At 34.6% G+C, this 20633-nt stretch overlaps 1 protein-coding gene across 6 annotated transcripts in view; it reads left to right on the forward strand.

Moving 5' to 3' along the window:
* The window catches only part of KANSL1L (KAT8 regulatory NSL complex subunit 1 like), a 138778-nt gene that overhangs the window by 113515 nt on the left and 4630 nt on the right, over positions 1–20633 (forward strand). For 5 of the 6 annotated variants that reach the window (XM_073879137.1, XM_025892315.2, XM_025892337.2 and 2 more), the window contains 7 exons: positions 2194–2359; positions 5393–5500; positions 14273–14401; positions 16809–16927; positions 17695–17819; positions 19249–19303; positions 20502–20614. In XM_073879137.1, coding sequence (XP_073735238.1) covers positions 2194–2359; positions 5393–5500; positions 14273–14401; positions 16809–16927; positions 17695–17819; positions 19249–19303; positions 20502–20614 — 815 coding nt within the window. The remainder of the gene's footprint in view (positions 1–2193; positions 2360–5392; positions 5501–14272; positions 14402–16808; positions 16928–17694; positions 17820–19248; positions 19304–20501; positions 20615–20633) is intronic. The other variant, XM_025892343.2, reaches the window with a different exon arrangement.

Consider the following 20633-nt stretch of genomic DNA (forward strand, 5'->3'; position numbering starts at 1 on the left):
TGAGAAATGTGCCTAGCTGAAAATCAGGAGTTCTAGAACAGAGAGAAAGAAAGAGAGCACAGGTATTGGGAGGAAAGTAGCAATTTCTGCCACAGGCTCATGTGGCTAGGGTAGGAGGGGAAAGCATAAAGGTATTGGTATTGTTCTGTTTCTTGAAATAGGATGGTGAGTATAGTTGTCTTTTTAAAATTTTATGCGTTCCCTATAAATTATATGCTTTTGTATATATGGAATGTTTCACTATTAGAGCTAAAAAGTTTAGTGGATATTTTTTAGCTTTATTTTGCTTGAATCTTATGCAGCATATGGTACTGTTGTTCACACCCTCTAGACATACGAATTTTTATTGGCAAGAATCTCCTGGTCTTTCTCTTATTTTTCCATCCATTCCTTTTCAGCCTCCTAGGCTTCATTTTCTCTGCAGGGAACAAAAAGGCCTTTCCTAGATGCCCCTCACTTGTCTCCATAATTATTTAGGATAGTTTCAAATTGGCTCATGGGTTTCCTGGATTTGGAAAAATTGCAAGAGAAAACTAATTATATGGTAAATATTCAGATTTTATCACCTTTTATTCATTATGCTCTATCCATATATGGAAAAGGGAGGTTAGCACATTTTTTTCTTTGTAATTTTAAATATTTTTTATACCTTTCTGAAGTACATAATAAAAGGGCAAATAATTCTAGGGTGAGTCCAGAGAACCCAGTGTATCTTGTAAAGGTAAGAAACAGCAACTGTTCTCATAAGTATATACATAAAACATCATTAGAATAAATCTTGGAAATGACTCATTATTATAATCATGTATAAACATGTGATATCTTTTTATAAAAACTCAGCAATTTACTTGATCTCTCAGAATGACTGCATTTCCTAACCCTCCTTGCAGCTATCTTGACCTAGGGCTTGGCTAATGGAATGTAAACAAAAGTCACTAAATGATAAATTTTAGCATATGTTAACAAGAACTATTTTTTCCCCAATGAAATAGTCTCAGGCATACATGCATTTGAGAATTTGTATTCACTTAAATTTTTATTAAAGTAAATAAGATAAAATTCAGTTAGCATTCAAGTTTCAACCATACGTCAGGGACTATGTCAGGTTGTGGGAATACAGGATTGAGCAAATTCTAGTCCCAACCTTCAGGGAACTAATAGTCCAGAGGAAATCTAGGTGAATGCTATGTTATAGATAGATAATGCCTAAGGTGCTGTGGAAACACAGAAAATGCCGAGGTTAGCTGGGAAACTCAAACTCAAGACAGTTGACAAAACCTAATGTAAGTTTATAAAATAAAAGCATTTAAAAATAGCATCTAAAGATCTCAGTTGTTATAAGCATTTTAAATAGTTACATTAAAAAAAATGAGTCCAAATGTTATTATAGGAGGTAGAGGTTGGGGGGAGGGAAGGAGTACAAATGAGCTCTATTAATTTTTAAAATATTTTATCTATTGTATAGATCTTTTCTTTGTATACTAATTTTATAACCAGAGAAAATAATTTAAAATCCAGTTTTTAAACAGAATATGTATTTCTTAATGTAGCAATGTAACTTTTTTTTGATTTAGCAACATGGTTTTCTTAAGATTCCTGGACTCTTTATTTTCAGAAACACAAACTCATGTAACATAGTATGTGTTTTATACATATCTTTTTTAATGTATTAAGTTAAATCTTACTTAGTGTAAACATGTACAATGCTCATAGTACTTCACAGTAATTCCAATGTAGATATCATCTGACATTGGAATTTAAGGCAGAGATTCAAGTTTCATTCACTGACTAACAGATTGCAAGGAGGAGAACAGTATGCACAATTCTTAATCTTAACATAGCACCTGCTCTTACAGTTCTCACCATTATGGGATGTTGTAGCTATTCTCTTTTAACCCAACATTCCTCAAACTCATTTCTCTTTATGGTGATTTCATAAGGCGAGGGAAAGACCCATTTTCACAGACGTTGCTCTTCCTTTTGAAAAACTGAAAAGGGATTAGTAAAATCTCATCACATTTATGGCCTTTAATAACTTCTCTCATAAGCCCTTTGTCATTTTCAAGCTTTTTCTCTAAGGTGATTTATTAAGCCAGGACTTTCTAGTGTCATTCAGATACTGTACTCTGTAACTGTTACATTCTCTCTGATTCAGTTTTTAAGCAAAAACGAAATCTTTTTTTTTCCTTGCAGACTTTGCCTTCAAAAGAAACAACGTTTTTAAATACTACACAAATGCCTTGCTTGCAGTCAGCTTCAACTTGGAGTAGCTGTGAACAGGATTCAAAATCTCAGATATTAAGAGAACATGTATCAGAATTGGACTCTTCTTTCCATTCTGTCCTATCATTGCCATCAGGTAAGCCTACTGATAAAAAAATTTCTAAGTAAACTCAGTATATTCTGTGGTGAAGTCTAATCCTATAGATAAAAGGAATCTAATAAAAATGTTATCAATTATTTTGCCACTGGATATTAGAACTAAACAGTTTTCATAGAGGAATTAATCCTGTGAGTTAATCTTCTACTTTTGCAAGTTGATTCTTAAATTCCTTGGAAACCATTTTGAGTTATATTGGGAAATAACTACGTTTTGATCTTTTCAGTGTTAAAATTTAGAATTTTATTGATAAAGTGACTATGCCATTGAAATGTTTCTCAGTGGGTTTTCTTTCCTAATATGTTGTTTTGCATGGAGTTTTCTCTGCTATATAATATTCCTCTGCTTAAAATCAGCATTGAGTTTCTTTGGGATAAGAAATTGCCTTTCTTTGGGATAAGAAATTGCCCATCTTTAGGTATAGTCAACTTTTGAACCTCAAGAAAATCTATAATCTGTAACTGAGTGAATGAGGCACGCATAGCCCCACATCCCTTTAAGTTTCTAGTTCTTGGTTTTTGTTGGAACCATTCCTGTTGTTTCTTTTTTTTTTTTTTAAGTTTTGGGGTTTTTTCGTTTGTTTGTTTTTAGTAATCTCTATGCCCATTGGGGGGCTCAAACTCACAACCCCAAGATCAAGAGTTGCATGCTTTTCTGAGCCAGCCAGGCACCCCTCCAGTTGTTTCTGTATTGAACTGAAGTAAATATTAGGGTAAAAAAGGAAACAGTCTTCACACTGGTTATCTCAGGTTCTTCTCTTTAAGGGAAGACATCTCAAATGGGCTTTTGTTTCCTTTTCAGCTTTTGGTTTTTATCATCCAGGGACTGCTCCTCTTTGTAAAGCACTATTTTCTGTACTTATTCTTGCCCTGAATCCTGAATCTTTGTTTTCTTACCAATTTTCGAGTGGTTTCTTAGCTACACCATACTTAGAATTAAGTTCCTGGGGGCGCCTGGGTGGCTCAGCTGTTAAGCATCTGCCTTTGGCTCAGGTCATGGTCCCAGGGTCCTGGGATCGAGCCCTGCATCAGGCTCCCTGCTCGGCGGGAGGCCTGCTTCTCCCTCTCCCACTCCCCCTGCTTGTGTTCCTTCTCTCGCTGTGCCTCTGTCAAATAAATAAATAAAATCTTAAAAAAAAAAAAGAAAAAGAATTAAGCTCTTGGCAGGAACTATGTTCCCATCTTTGAGGAAAGCTTAATAATAGAAAGAAACAATAATAAATATAACAATGGTAATGCAGCTAACATTTGGGCTTAGCATACCTGTAAGCACATTACATTTTCTTGTTTAATTCTTCCAGTTTTCCTCTTTATCTTACATACAAGAAAACTGAAGCTTACTATTCTAAGATTATACAGCTAGCAAATGATGGAGGCAAGATTTGATATGAGGTAGTCATACTCCAGAGCCACACTCCTAACCTTTACTCTTCACTGCCTTTCTGTTTTCTCCTGCTACATTTTGTCTCTGATATAACCCTGAGAGCTGGCATTAATTATCCTTCATTTAATCCTCTTATGTCCCTTCCAATAAGTTAAGATTAACTTCCCCACCTATTAATCAGGTTTTTCATGTCTTCTTGCATTCATTTAATAAAAATCTGAATACCTACTATTTACTAGGTACTAAGAGTATAAATACAAATAAACCCTCAAAGTACTTGCATTCTAATTTAAGACAGCTGAAATGTAAACTAATAAGTGTATTAAACTGTTATGAAATATTCTTATAAAAGCCCAAAGGTGTGGGTACTAAGGAAGGTATATGGGTGGAACAAGGGCCTTCCCTAGTTACATCATGTTTTCTCACAACTCATGAGGAACAGTGGTAGAATAGGTGATATTTTCTTTATAAAAGTAAGTGATATTTCTTTGGAGAAATAAACTTATAAAAGTTTTGGCAGTTGGAAAATACTGGATTCCTGAAATGCTTAAATAACATATTTAATTTGTAATCTTAGTTTCATTTTATAGTTTTTGTATGATCATAGTATATAGTGTTAGGACTGAAATCTTTCCTACCTCTGTTCTGTCCCTTTGGGATAGACTCCATGTTGAAACTCATGAACCTTTTTTTTTTTTTTTAAGTGTATTTTTCCACACTTGAGTATGGATCTGAATTAAAATATATCATTTGAGGGAGAGATACTTCTTTGTTTAAAATCCAGACCTGTTCTGGGTCTGTTCTGATTTATGTGTTCATAATTAGTTTTTTTTCAGTAGCAAAACTTTCAATACACCAACTACTTTTAAAATACTTCTTTGTTTCTTAGGGAGAAGTTTAGGTGTCTCTGTTAAATACTTTTGAAGATGGTTTTGTTTTTGCATCTTGAGGAAAAAACTTTAATAAATGTGAAACACATCTACTTTATTATTTAGCTCCTCTTTTGGTTGTGAGAATATAGAATATAAATATAGTGAATTGACATCTCAGTCTCTATTTAAAGGAAGAGAGCTAGTCTGTAAATGTGTTTTAATCTTTGTAAAAGTATATTTTGTGATTCATAATATTAGTAAACTAAGGGAATATGAAACTTGGTGGTTTCATCAAAGGTAGCATCTGAATTATAATGGTTTTCCCTCAAGTAATTAAAACATATCTTTCAGAAACCTTATTTCAAATGTAAAATTTGTGGGGGTGGGGTGGAATGGACTTAGACTCAGCCAGGTTTGGCTGTACGTTTTATTCAAGACCTTTGGATACGTTTGTTTTATCTGGGAATAGTACTTACTAATACTTACAATTTTGATCATCTTATCTATTATTTTGGTTTATAAACATATTCATCATTAGAGTTTTTATTTATTTAGTGCATATAAGCAGTAATTTCCAAAATACTGCTGTCTGTATGCTTGGAGAGAGTACTTTGCCACTTCTGATAGTTGTAACATTTCAAGTTTTTGCTTATTTTTCTAAGCTTATGTGCTACTTAGAGAAAGAAAGCAATCTTAATATTAGAATCTATAAAAAATGATATTCACTAAAAGTACTTTTTTTACTTTATTTTTCCAGATGTGCCTCTTCATTTTCACTTTGAAACACTGTTTAAAAGGACTGAAATAAAAGGAGATCTTGCTGAAAATAAATTTATAGGAGACTGTGTCATAGCTCCATCACCTGGTATGTCATTTACAAATCTTGTACTTTATATGCCTTTTACATCTTTCAGATACTGTTTTTGCTTTCTAAGGGAATAAAATTTAACAAAGGAACAAGATGTAAATCCTTAATTTTTAATACTCACTTTTTACAAATCACACATAACACACACATGTAGAAAATACACAGGAGTGATCTTAACAAGAAAGGTGATACTTATAGAATGAAAATTACGAAATACTGATAAATATAAAAAGAAATCTAAATACACATGGAGAATACAGCATTCCTAGATGATAGGATTAATAAGGATATCAATTCTTCCTATTGGTTTATATGTTTAATGCAATGTAACTTGAAGTTCTAAAAGAATTTGGTTAACTTAACAAAATAATTGTAAAGCCCATTGGGAAGAATAAATGGGAAAATACAAAACTAACTGCTGGAAGAAGTATTAAGAGAATCTATCCTAGCCACATATGGAAACATAACAAAAATCTGTAATAGTTATTAGCATAGATTTTGTGTATACATTTAGGAAAGTAAATCCATGAAGCAGACTATATAGCTTATACTTTATAAGGGAAGAATTGTAAATCAATGAGAACATGGAGAACTATTCAATAAATAGTATTGTTAGTACTGTTAGTCTTTTGGGGGAAATTTTGTTTACATACTTGTTTCATACCATGTATCAGAATAAATTCTAGTTGGTTCCAAGAATTTGAAGAATTAAAACACTAAAATTACAAAATAAAAATAGAAGAATTATAATGAAATAGTTATGAGTATTATGGGGGCGGGACATTGTGCTTGGAAACAATCACAAGAAGAAAAACATCATGTTTTGACTGTCTACAAAGTGAAAATCTTAGTATCAAAAAAGTCATACAAAGAAAAATTACTTCCAGATGAAATAACCATCTACCTCAAAAACTCAAGAATCAACTCAGTGCCTGTTAGAATTGGAGTTCTAAAAAGTAGCAGATTTTAAAATAAATTTATAAAAATCAGCAGCCTTATAAATACCAGTAATAACCAGTTAGAATATGTAAAGGAATTATACACATTGACAGTGAAAATATAAAATACCTAGGATTAATTAAACTTAGTAAGGACCTACATGAAGAAAACTTAAAAAGTTTACTAAGGAACACAAGAATATGTGCCTATAGAGAGAAATAACCCTATTCCTATCAGAAGACAATATTGTCTGAGGTGCCTGGGTGGCTCAGTCAAGTGTCCAGCTCTTGATCTCAGCTCAAGTCTTGATCTCAGGGTCATGAGTTCAAGCCCCACATTGGGCTCCACGCCCAGCATGGAGCCCACTTTAAAAAAAAAAAAAAAGGACAGTATTGGAACTTAAGATGTTATTTTTCCCCAGCTTAATTTTTAATGTAACTCTTAATTAGAATCATAGAGGTATTTTTTTTTTTTAAGATTTTATTTGTTAGAGAGACAGTACAAGCAGGAAGAGCGGCAGGCAGAGGGAGAAGCGATGTGGGACTCGATTCCAGGACCCTGGGATCATGACCTGAGCCAAAGGCAGATGCTTAACCGACTGAGCCACCCAGGGATCCTAGTATTCTTTTCTTTTGGAACAAAGTTATTCTCAAGTTTATCTGAGAGAATAAATGTTGAATAGCTAATAAAATTTTTAAAAAGATCAGTAAGAAGGAGGTGCCAGGTAACAAAACTGTAAAGCCATAAGCATTATTTTATTGTGTTGTTGATGGAAGTCAGATCAAGAAAGCTAAATAGCCTAGAGACGGACCCAACTGTCCATTATATGATAAAAAGGTGGTTTTTCCTATCAGTGTGGGAAGGATGGCCTCATCAATAAATAATAACAATAATTCTTATGAAGCATTCCTTACACGCCACTACTGGTTGAAGGGCTTTATATTTGTTGATTGCTTTAATCTGTACAACCCTGTAAAGTGAGTATTATGATTTTCTTCCTTGCCTGATTTTCCCAAAGTCACATTTGAGTAGTGATAGGGTCAGGATTCAAGTCCAAGCAGTCTGGCTCAGAGTCCATGTTTTAAACAACTAAGCTGCTTCTAAAATCAGTGGATTAAACAGTGACTTTTTGAGGAAAAAAAAGATCTCTACCTCATACAGCACATTAATGTTCATCCATCTTAAATTTATTTTAAATACATTCCAGATGGATTAAAGAGTTAAATGTTAAAAGTGCTGTCTTAAAAGAATTAGAAAAAAAAATGATGTATTTAATGATGATATTGAAAATAATAATCGTAAGTAACATTTATGGAGTGCTTATGTGTAGACACTCTGCTAAATATTTACTGTTTTTTCTGATTACATTAGGACATTTAAATGTTATAATCATCAATTCTGGCAAGATGTGTGTAGTAAAAAGAGGACCCTCAAATATTTTAGAGAGCATTAAGAATACAGACCTTTTCGGAAGTACTGTGAAATTAATTATAATGCCTTTAAACTAGGTATTCTTTAAATAAGCTCATTGAGGAAAAATAACCATTTACTTGTGCAAATGTTTACTAAACTGTTAACTGTGTATTTTGACCCAGTAAATCCATTTCTGGTAACCTAGCCTAATGCTTAATATAAAACCACCTTTATTTACAAATCTATTCATTTTACCATTATTTGTGTTAATGAAAAATTGGAAACAACTTAAAAGAGTATAATTGAGATATGGTTAACACAGTGGAACATGCAACTTTTAAATATCTTTAAAGTTCATATAAGGATGGAAACATCAAAGAATGTCAAGTAATAGAAAAGGACAAACATGTTTTACTTCTATGTATGGTACGATTATAACCATGTAAAAATGTTCATTCTTCTGTCAACCAAATGCAATGTGTGGGTCTTTTGGGGATCCTGATTTGAACAACTCAGCTGTACACATACACACAATTTTTGAGATAATGAAATTTGAACACACATGGCTGTTGAATATTAATGAACTTTGTTAGATGTAATGCATGTGGTTACATAAACACACACACTCTTTATGTTTGTTAGAAATTCAGGCTCACATATCTGTAGATGGGATTTGCTTTAAAATAGGTTAGCAAAAAAAAGTTGGGGAGAGTGAGGAAACAAGGTTGGTCACTAGTTTGTAATCGTTGATAATGAATGATAGGTGTAGGGGAGATTATTCTTCTCTTCTTCATTTGTGTTTGTTGAAATGTTTCCACAGTAAAAAGTTTTTTAAAAAAATGAAAGCACTAAGGACAAGGAGCTATTGTCTATGCTTAGGGAAAAAAGACTGAAGAAATACAGGAAAATATAGGGTTATGTTCAAATACTTTTTCATGATACAATTTGCCTCCTTGGAATTTATACTGAGACTAATTTTAAAAAAAGAAAAAAATGCATGCATGAAGGTGACTGTTTTAAGAGTAACCATAATAGGAATATCATGATGATAACAACTAGCTCTAACAGCTAGGGGATAGTTAAATGATATTATCTCTAACCAGAAGAATATTAGGTAACCATTTGAAAAAATAACAAGTGAATTAATCAAATTTGAAAAATACAGTTGTACATATATTTAAATGAAGTTACATTTGAAATGTGAATATAAAATGTATGCATTTGTTTGAAAGGAATATACAAAAATGAAATTATATGCTGTTAGATAAGTGAGATTAGGTGATTATATAAAAAAATGAAATTATATGCTGTTAGATAAGTGAGATTAGGTGATTATATTATTTCTAATGTTATTTATCTGAAATTTAGAAAAGAGCAGTGTAATAATGTGTTAGGCACAGAAGTAATAGTAACTTATCAATAATGCTAGTAATGGGGGAATTGAGAGCTAGGAACAGAAGATATTTGAGATGAATGCTGCCATATTATTAGGCAAATCAGTGAAGTATATTCTATTGTATCCCAATCTCTCCTCCCTTATTTTCTTTCCCTACCACTCCCAACCCAAATAATTAAGCATCAATTAGATTTCATCCTATGTAACCATGTCTGAAATACTGGTCATTATTATTCGTTGTTAGTTATTTCTGTAGAATTAAATAAAACTAGAGTTCAACATTTATTGATCACTCACTCTGTACCAAGGCAGACTGAAGAGTCAAAAGTGAATCACAGGGAATCAAAGAAATTATAATGTAATAAGAGGAAGCAGACACACAAATAACTATTAAAATGATGTGGGCACAGATATGATAAAAGTATTCTAAAAAGAAGAAGGAGTGTGTAACTTTGCCTAGGGGAAGGCAAGAGGAAGGGAGGGGTAAGGATAATGGGGAGAGGGCAAGAGGGACTCCAGAAAGATGGTAATGCCAAGTATGGCTTTAAATACTTAGTTGGAATTTAGAGGAAGAAGAGTAAAGTGTTCCAAATCATTGTTTCTCAAACTTTTATGTGCAAACAAACTACTTGAGGGATGTTGTTAGAATGCAGTTTCTGATTCAGTAAGTCTGGAATGGGGTCTGATTCTGCATTTCTAACAAGTCCTAGGTGGTTCAAATGCTGTTGGCCCATATTGATTTTAAAATGGAAACAAACGTGATTTGTCATGGAGACATAAAACAGTGTGATGTATTCAAGTATATACAAAATGCCTGGTATTATAGGGTAAATTGTGTGAAGGTAAGTAGATGGATGTTTGTGTGCTTTGTCACAGAGCTTTTATTTATCCTCTGTTGTCCAGAAGAATTTTAAGAATGCACAGCTGACTTCAGGTAACAAGTAGGGCAAAGACAAATTGTAGTGGGATGAAGAGTAAATGATTAGTTGCCAATTCTGAGGAAATACCAGGCAAAGCCAATTAAGGGCCTGTACTCATCAAAATATGCAGTCATGAAAGACAAGACAGTGGAACTATTTCAGATATAAGAAAACTTTAGACACATGACAACTAAATGCAAAATGAACAGAATTTCCTATAAAGAACATTATGGGGGTGGGCGGCGCGCCTGGGTGGCTCAGTCAGTTAAGCGGCTGCCTCCTGGGATCGAGTCCCGCATCGGGCTCTCTGCTCAGTGGGGAGTCTGCTTCTCCCTCTCTGTCTGCTGCTCTGCCTACTTGTGCTCTCTATCTCTGTGTCAAATAAAAACCTTTAAAAAAAAGATTATAGGAATAATTGGTGAAATTTAAATCAGTCCATAGTTAATAGTATTAAATTTGATAGTTGTGTGGCTATGTAAGACAATACATGTTGACAAATTTACCGGGACATTGTGTCAGCAACTTAATCTCACTGGAGTTCAGAAAAATAAAGCAAGTAAGATAAACTTAGTATTTGTGGAATCTGAATAAAGGGTATATGGGACTTCTTTTTACTATTGCAAACTTTCTGTTAGTCTGAAATTATGTCAAAATGAAGTTTATTTTTTAGAGTGGACAGATGAGAGAGGAACAGTGGCACCACAACCCACACAAGCAAGCCAAAAGCTAGGGCTTAGGCTTCTCCACCTACACGTCCTCATATCTAAACCCATTATCAGTATGATCTGACTCATTTGTTTCAAACATGCTCCTGTCTTCATTTCTACCACTTTCAGAGGCCAATCTAATTATCCCTTATCTATACTGCTGAAATAGCCTAATCAATTAATTATTTCCCTCCAATCCCTGTAGCTAGTGATCTTTGGAAAATGTAAAACTGTCTACGTCACACCTGTTCCCCACCCCCATTCCTTAAAATGTCTGACAGAATATTATAGGAGACCCCTAAAGTCCTACCTACCTAGGATGACTCCTACCTGTTCATGGTTCTTTTTCACTATACTTCCTTACTCTATACTAACTGCTGTTCCATTGTCAAATTTATCTGGCTCCCTGTTGCTTTGGGCCTTTGTACATACCATTCTCTCTTCCTTCCCCTTGGCATCAGCGATTTCTGTTCATCTTTGAAATCTATCACTTTGCCTGGGTACTTTTCCTAGAGCTGTTATATACTCCCACTAACTTCTCTAAATAGTACTTCTCTTTTCTGTTACACGTTGGTTGCAGTTTTTGAGATAATGTCTATAAACTCCATTAGCGGCAAGGATCATGACTGCTCACCAGTGTTCCCAGGGTCTAACACAGTGCCTGGTGTGTAATTAGCTCTCTCTGAAGTTACTGAATGAATAAATGAAAGGGAAGAAAGGGAAGGCAGGAGATAGGAGAGACACCATGTCAAGGGGTGTTTTAGGATAGAATCCGGGAGAGGATTTTGGAGAGCAAGAACTGAAAGACTCAGAGGGTTATAAGGAGGTAAAGAGAATGTGTAGTTTGATTTTGAGTTGTCATATATTTCCTACTGTTTCAAGAGTCTGTTGCAACCTTACAAGATACTAAGGAAAAATAAGCATAAAGAAAACTCAAGTAAAATTCAGTAAAAAGTACCACCTTAGGGAAGGTTGAAGTTTCTTCAAAAAGGTATTTGCTTTTAGAAAACAGGAAAGGTGGTGAATTGCTTTTAGAAGAGAAGGGCGAGTTGACTGGAATTTGTTTTAAAATACTCCAGAAATGTTTCCATTAAAACAAGAGAGGACATTATTAGAACACCTGCATGTATGAGGCATATTATACATTTTAAGACCTCTCACAATTCTAGTTACCCCTTTCTAGAAATGGATTTAGAATTATGACTGCCAGTTCATTTTGTTTTCTATTTATATTTAACATCTTTCTCTGCATTCTTTTGGGTGGTTAAGAAATCTTGGGGGCCATCTTAGAATTCTGCCATTTTCCCTGAGCTCTTTTTCTTTTAAGATTTGAGAAAGAGAGGCAAAGGGAAAGGAAGAGTCCCAAGCAGACTGCGCTGATCTCACAACCAGAGCTGAAACCGAGTTGGGCACTCAACACCTCCCTGAGCTCCTTAAAGTCACTGTTCTGTTTTCCAGCAGCTAGTTTTGCTTTGTCAATTTGATCTTCATTACTTTGCAGTAATCCTTTTATCCCTTTTCTGGTAACTTTTAGGATATCTTTGTTGTGATGTATGATTCAGATTTTTTTCCCCCACTTGACACTCGAATGAGTTCTTGAGATCTTATGGAAAAATTTTTGTCTATCATTTCTTCAACATTACCTCGCATTCTGTTCTGTTGCCCCATTTTGGTGTGCCCTTTTCTCTCCCCATATTTTCCACCACTCTGAGTTGTACAATTCCTCTGCCAACCCACTGATTGTCATGTTCAGCCATGTCCATTCTGTTACTTAGCCCAATTAGTGATGGTTGTTTTTAAATATGAACAATTTTATTTTCCATTCTGAGGTCTCTCTAAAGGAACCTTTTGCCTGTTTCTTTCGGCAATGTTGTTTTAAAGACTTGTTATTTGTATTCTGTGAATCCATTCACTGTTTCTTGAGATGGTTCATTTGTACTTCATTTTTTATGGTGTTGGTACTCAGATTTTTGGAGATTTGAGTTCTCAACTTTAAAGTTGATATTCACTATTAGGACTGTTCTGCCACTGTTATGTATGAAATCCTTTTCTCATGGATAGGGTAGAAATTTGCACTCAGTACTATTTTCAGAAGCAGTTAGGGACGGGCAGGACATACTTCAAAGTGAGGCGCTTGGGCACTGCTTTCTCTCTACCCATCCATTTCTCTGCCCAAGACTCAGATTGTTACCTATTAAGGCAGATAATCTCAAGGAGCGTAACTGAGGAGTTGGCATGTGTAATCATCCTATCAGATAACTATCCATCTAGGTAATTACCTAGATTACCATCTAGGTAATTGTCCTGCACCATTTCCCTTCCCTCCAGGTCTAGAGCACCTTTCATGATTCTATTTTTGTGGTAGCACTTTCCCATGTGCTTTTGCAGTGTTTGCTCTTCAAATTCCCTATGATAGCAGTCTTTCAGAGATTCCTCACAAATTCTGCTTTACTTACAAGTTCCCTTTTATTGCTTGCGATTGTGGATGTGTATGTGCAGATCTTTGCATATGTCTATGTATAAACCTTTTGTCTATTATTTTTAGGGTGTTTTGTCATCTTGAAGTCAGAGTCCCAGTTATTGTTAGACCATCCTTTTTTCCCCCTCAGTGTTGGTGAGAAATTGGCACTTCAGCCTACATTTCTTTTTTTTTCTCCAAACCCTTCAAAAAAGAAGCCAATATGGTTACTAAGCCAGTACTGGAAATATGGGGTTCGGATAGGCAATAATCATGATGAAACTAATTTATTGAATACTTATGTCAGATATCCTTCTAATGACTATTACAGGGATTAATAACTCATTTGATCTTCATAAGCCCATGACAGCTGCTCTTATCCCTGTTACAGATGAGGCAGCTGAGGCACAGAGACACTAAGTGACCTAAAAGTTTAAGAGAATTCAGTGCTTTTAAAAAGTATAAGAATGGTGCTGGGTACTGTCAGTTTGATGAAATCTGGTTCTTGCTCTCAAGAGGTCCCTGTCTATTGTGATTTTGTAGACTCTTACTTGATCCTATGAATTACTTTCAGATTTAAGGGCGAGTGGGGAGCTATAACTTAGGGATTCAGATCATATTCAGCCAAGGTTTACAGACCTGAAACAACTTCCTAAGATTTTGTAATTTAGAGAAGACTTTGAGAACAGGTAACCTTTTCTTTTCATCCCCTTCAAGTAATGGAGCAACTATAGGAAATTGGGCACTTCTTGAAGATGTTTTTAAGGAATCTTATTGGGGTATTTTCAGTTTAGGAGCATTCCATTTTGATATGTATTTCTCTCATTGTATGTAATTTTGAACTGGTGAATTAATGTTCTACAATGTTGTAAGTAAAAACAAATTAACATGTTCATTATGTGTTAAGGAAAACTTCACATTTCCTTTCTGTTTTAGTACATAATACTTCTCTGAATCAATGGAGAAATGGATATTCTCCTACATGCAAGCCTCAAATAAGGTCAGAATCTTCTGCACAGCTGTTCCAGGGAAGAAAGAAAAGACACTTGAGTGAAACAGCATTAGGTAGGTTAAAATGAGGATATGAGCACTAGTAATAAATTGAAACTAAAAACTGAAAATGATCTTCAAAGAACCTCTGCTTCATGGAAATTTATAATCCAGAATAGTCCCTATTACACAAAATATCCATGGTCCTATGAATGTTAAACAGCATATTCACGTAGTCAATTCAGGACTGTGTGGACTGGGCATCCATCCACTTGAGGGCATTAAGGATTTCCTTCCTATATTCCCTAACTAGAGTTATCTTCTATGGACTGTCCTCCTGGACAGAACTTAAGCCAACGCTGTGTTCTGGACTCAAAATATGTCAGTACAGAGGTGCCTTACAGCCATTTCTGGTACTTACGTGGAGGTGTCAGTTCAGTGAAGCTTCCTTAGAATTTTGAGAAATTGGATGAGATTCACCTAACATAACTCAACCAACTAGTTCAATTTCCCTTAGGAACTTACAGTTCCAAGATGATCAGTAGACATCTTTGAAATCAGAACTCTTCTAGTAATACAAAATGGGGTTTGTTGTGGGGATTTAGGACTATCGGTTTCCAGAGTTACTGCAAATAACGATTAAAAAACTTACAGAAAATATACATTTTAAATGGCAAATTATTTATGTTTTGGTTCTTGTTCATTGTTCCAGTGGACAGAACACTATATACATTAGTCAAGTATTCCCCAGATGTAGTATGTCAGTATACCCAATAATTTAGAAATTGCATTCAAGATGTACTGGACTGTAATTATACTTAATGGATTTAACATGTTTATCACTACTATCTCTAGAAATGCCACCATATCAGCCCAAGTCCCTACCTGATAATCACTACCTGATGAGCTAGTGTGGCACAAAATTAAATGCCTAGCCACAACCAGAGATATCATTGTGCTTTTTTTAGTACCTCAATCTTAAAGACAACCAGGAGTCACCTTAGCTTTTGAAGAACTTACATACACATACAGATCTTCCTCTTTTGACTTATGACAGGGTGACATCCCAATAAACCCATGGTAATCTTGAGTCAAAAAAGTATTTAATATGCTAACCTACCAAACACCACAGCTTAGCCTTAAATGTGCTGGGAACACTTATATTAACGTAAGTTGGGCAAAATCATCTAACACAAAGCCTATTTTAAAATAGTGTTGAATGTCTCATGTAATTTATTGAATACTGTACTGAAACAGTATAGAATGGTTGTATGGGTAGAAAATGGTTGTTAAGTGTATCGATTGTTTATCTTTGTGATCACATGGTTGACTGGGAGCTGTGGCTTGTTGCTGCTGCCCAACATGAGTATCCTACTGCATACTGCTAGCCCAGAAAAAGGCCAAAACTCAAGGTATGATTTCTACTAAATGCCTGTCACTTTTGGGCCATCATAAAATTGAAAAATCCTAAGTTGAACCATTGTAAGTTGAGGATTGTCTATCAACACACAGGAAAACTTGTATCTCTTAATAAGATCCATTATGAAATTCACATTACCTAAGATATAAAATGTTTCACTTGACTTGACCTAACTTCAAGTTTGATGGAAATACAGAAAGAGAACAAGATCCTATACTACAAAAAAGTAACTAGATAACTCCCTAGAGTGCAGAACACCTTAACATATGTCATGAAAAACAAACTTCCAGATTGCAGGAAACCTAAAAGACAATCACCAGTTTCAGTATATGGATCCTGATTTGAAGAAAGTACTAACCATAAAGGACATTTTTTAAGAACTAGAGAAATGTAAATATGGACTGGGTATTAGACTTTACACTACATAGGAAAATACTTTTTAACACCAGAAGTAAAATAAGGGTGGTAAATAAGTGAATAAATACATATTCATAAATAGGGAATCAAAACAAATGGGAAAAGGAAACATGGAAGAAACACAGAAAATACCAAGAATAGTAGCAAAGTTCTAATCAAGATCTTGAGAGAAAAAGAGAAATTCCATCCATGAAATAAGAATAGGATAGTATAAATGAGTGACAGACCAGTGACTTAGTAGAAAAAGTCTCAAGTAGAATGGGTCAGAAGATCAAGTTAAGGAAATCTCCCAGAAATTAGAACAAAAAGTCAAAGATATAAGAAAATGAGAAAGTAGAGAAAACTAAGGGGATTAAGTCTTTGGAGGTTAACATCAAAATAATAGGCATTACAGAAAACATGAACGGAATAAAGAGAAGGGATGAGATGTACTGGATAAAACTTGCCAGGACCCCTGAAAATGGAAATAATTGTGACAGAAATGTGGGTAAGATTTTTTTCATTTCCTTAATTTTTTGATACATAAATTTTAAAAAGAAAAAAATTAAACAGATAGGGAATCATGTTACCAAAGTAGGAAAGTAACTTTAATACCTGTCAGTCCTGTTTAATGTATGACATTCTCAACGGTTCTTTCCATGGCAGGAGAAAGAACTAGATTTGAAGAATTTGCTTTTCAACGCACAGAACCAGGATCCCATAGCAATTTTACTGCTGTTACTAATGTCAATGTTATATCAAGAACCCAGAATTCATCATCACAAGTAGGTTTTCTTGCATACTGAACTCTAAAATTGCTTTATAGATTTAAAACTGATAAAAAAACTCGCAAAATCTATAAACAGCCTTACTTTACTAGCACATATCGGCTTATTTAGTAGTATCTTACTAGGTAACAATAAATCTGATTAAACTTTTTTTACTAGTGAGCTAATAACTCAGTAGTCCTTGATTATGGCTTTCTTTTTTTTCCCTGTGTGAAAAACTACCATAACCATTCCTACTCCTTACCAGGAAGCTTAACAAGAATCCAGCACTCGTGTTGTTCTTACTATTTTGTCATCTGGTCAGAGAAAAGAGGTTAAAAGGTAAAAGGGTTTAGAAAAAACTGTAAAGCTCAGGGACCAGGAACACAAATGAAGAGTATAAAAATGATCTTTACTAAATGTCACACCAAATATTTTCATAGTCCTTCCTACTAAGGAAGTGTGTTTGTTAAATGATCATTTTCTTGACACTTAGGGTGCTTTATGGTAACCTTTGGTAAGCGTTTTGCAACTTAAGGCATTCATGTTTTTTATGGTCTTAAAAATAGGCTTATAGGTATGCACACAGAAATGTACACTGCATACCTGCCAGAAGGGCTTATGTTGTTTTACAGGAGACAGGTAGCTTTCTTGTTTTACCTAACATTTTATAGTCAGGCCTAGCACAACATGGTTATAAAACACGTAGAGTAGGCCTCAGGAGAGGAGGGTGGCATCGCAGCTAACTAGACACTGTGGTAACACCGCTGTGATCCCCCTTGCAGAACACTGCACGACGGAGGCTGAGAAGCGAGAGCTCCTATGACATAGATAACATTGTGATTCCCATGTCATTAGTGGCCCCAGCTAAGTTAGAGAAACTCCAATATAAGGAAATACTTACTCCAAGGTATGTATACTTACATCTCCTTATTTTCTCGCTTCCTTCGTTTTCTTGAATAAACTTAAATAATTTAAGTTAAAATTTTAATTAATTAAAGGAAGATGCTCCTCTCTCCCTTCTTCCATTTGTGAAACCATGGAGGAAAAATGGTGAAAGAAACCTTACTCATGCTGAAAAAAAGTGCCATATATTATCACTTTAGTTGTCAACTTTTATTACGAACTGGGAATTCCTAAGACTGACTTACTCTGCACTCTTAGTCTTTTATACAGTGATATTTAGTTCTCTTTGTGTGTGTGTGTGTGTGTGTGTGTGTGTAGAGAGAGAGAGAGAGAGAGCACAAAAAAGGTACTTTAGGGATGTAAATCAGTAACAAATGATCCTTGCTCTTTAAAATGGAGTTTTGCACAAGACTGCAGTGTTCAAAGAAAGCAACTACCTTTGCAAGGAATATTCACATTGTAAGACAGTAACACTTGTAACAACAAAAATAAGAATTTGTTGTTGCCAATAAATAGATTAGCAGGAAGATTTGGGAAGACATCATGAAGGAGGGAGAAAGAACAATTTATTCACACAGGGGAAACCACAACAAAGGCACAAGCTATGCCAGAGAGAGATTTTTGTGTAGGGTGATAGAGGTATGGCTAGAAAAGGGATTAGAACCAGATTATAGAGGTCCCAGAATGCCATACACAGATCTGCTTCCTACTGGCAGTAAAGTTATTCAAAGTTTCTGTTTTTTTAAGCAATGATGAAAACAGTTTTTTAAGAACGTGAATCTGGTACCAGGAAGTAGGTAGAAGAGGTTGGAAACAGATACAAGCTCAGTGACAACTACAGTAATTCCTACCCATCTCTATTCTGATTTCAAATCTTATTTCTAATTACTTTGAGGTATTAAGAACTCTTACTACTGTAGGAGGTATTATGAGAAATCCTACAGAGAATCTTTTGGGATCTTCTACATAAAAGTAAGGAGTAACATTTGTGATTATGATGTTCTGCAGCAATGATGTTTTTCAATTTACTTTGGAAGGCTAGAGCTGGCTGGTTGGGTTGGTTGTTTAAATACAGAGGAATTCTGTGATCCAGTAGTTAAACCTGAGAGGCCATGCTCTCCCCTCTCCCTTCCTGCCAAGCCATTTTATCAGCATCTACTGACTTAATAAAATTGGTACATTCTTAGGTACAGAATGCAGCTATGCAGAAGAGACCGTTTCCTCTAAGGCCAAAAGTAAAGTCTCACCTTCTTGTCTTTTTTTCATAACACAAATTGTTCTCTTAAAAAAAAAAAAAAGTATGAAAATACAACCATTTGAATTAATGGAAGCCCCAAGGAAAGAAAACATTACTGCATTAGCTGTGTGTGCTCAGAGAATAAAACTGTTACACTTAGTTAACAAAAGCTGAAATTGGTTTGTATCTTCAACAGCTGGAGGATGGCTGTTCTTCAGCCTTTGGATGAATATCATGTAGGTGAAGAAGAGGTAAGCTGCCTTTCACTTATGGACAATTGCACTTTATATATTATGAAGCCTGCTTAATTTGGTGTTTGAGGAACTAAAGGGAATCATAAGCCCCTTAACATGCACTGATTTTTTTTTTCACTTATGAAAACAAAATTCTTCATTAAGGATATCGTTTCATTAGAAAAATGTTTTCGTGCAAATTTGCAAAGACAGTAATCTGTAAAGAAATGTAATAAACACAAATCTTTTGCTTACATGAATTGTTGAAATACTGAATTTACATGAGTATCTATATTCATTCCCAGTATTAGTCATGTTTTTCTGCATGAAGACATTTAGTTTTAATATTCAAGTCTACAGTGCCACATTCAAAACGTTGGGAACAAATGGCTTTTGAATTGGGAAACCTTTGGACTTGAGAAAGTAATGTGAATGTGATGGATACATCACATAAGACATAGAGGGAGTATAGGATAGTTCTCATAATCAAATAATTAATGTTTCTATAGAAAACAGTTCTAGAATTTGGCCAAATCAGGCTATGTCACTGAATGAATTAAGAAACTTGTTTTAGAGTTTCAGAATGCGGGAAAGGTACTGTGAGCCTGTATGGGTAAAACTTATATTAAGACAAGAACAATTTCAGGGAAAAATACTATGTAACCAAGCACTATTATGTAAGACATTTTGTGTCATAATCTTTCTAGGTCCACTGACTGTGTTTTTAACTATCAAAATTTTTTTAATGCCCTCCCCTCTTTTAATGTGCTTTTCCCTGGTTTAGAATGATCCTAGCCAGGAAACCCAAATTCTTAAACAGTACCACCAAAGTCTTAGAACTCCAGATTGTCATTAGTTAATTTTCATTTTTCTCAGTTTTACTTTGCTTTGATATTAAATTCCTAGAACAGTAAAGGGCAATCAATATAAATCTTTGAATGAATTAAGAGAATTTTTTATGCAAAGCACTGTGAACTTATCTGTCATCTAGGTAAGTCTTCAAAGATGACCGACCCAATAGGAAAAAAGTTGTACAAGAGGAGGAAAAAAAAAAGTTAATCCCTCTATTTTGGAATTTGAAGCTCATCTCATAACACTTGTTCTCTCAATTTAGATTTTAGATTTTTCTTCCTATATTCTCTTGATGAGGAATTGACACCTGTTCTCATATTTCAAAATGTTTCTGATAAAAGAAAAACTTTATTTCTAATTCCAGGTAGAAGATCTTTCTGATGAAGTCTTCTCCCTAAGACACAAAAAATATGAAGAGAGAGAGCAAGCCAGATGGTCACTATGGGAGCAAAGCAAGTGGCATAGAAGAAACAGCAGGCAGGTGTTAAACCAATTT

The sequence above is a fragment of the Callorhinus ursinus genome, unplaced genomic scaffold (assembly GCF_003265705.2).
Source record: "Callorhinus ursinus isolate GAN/ISIS: 27379988/994484 unplaced genomic scaffold, GSC_fseal_2.0 scaffold2, whole genome shotgun sequence".
NCBI lineage: Eukaryota > Metazoa > Chordata > Mammalia > Carnivora > Otariidae > Callorhinus > Callorhinus ursinus.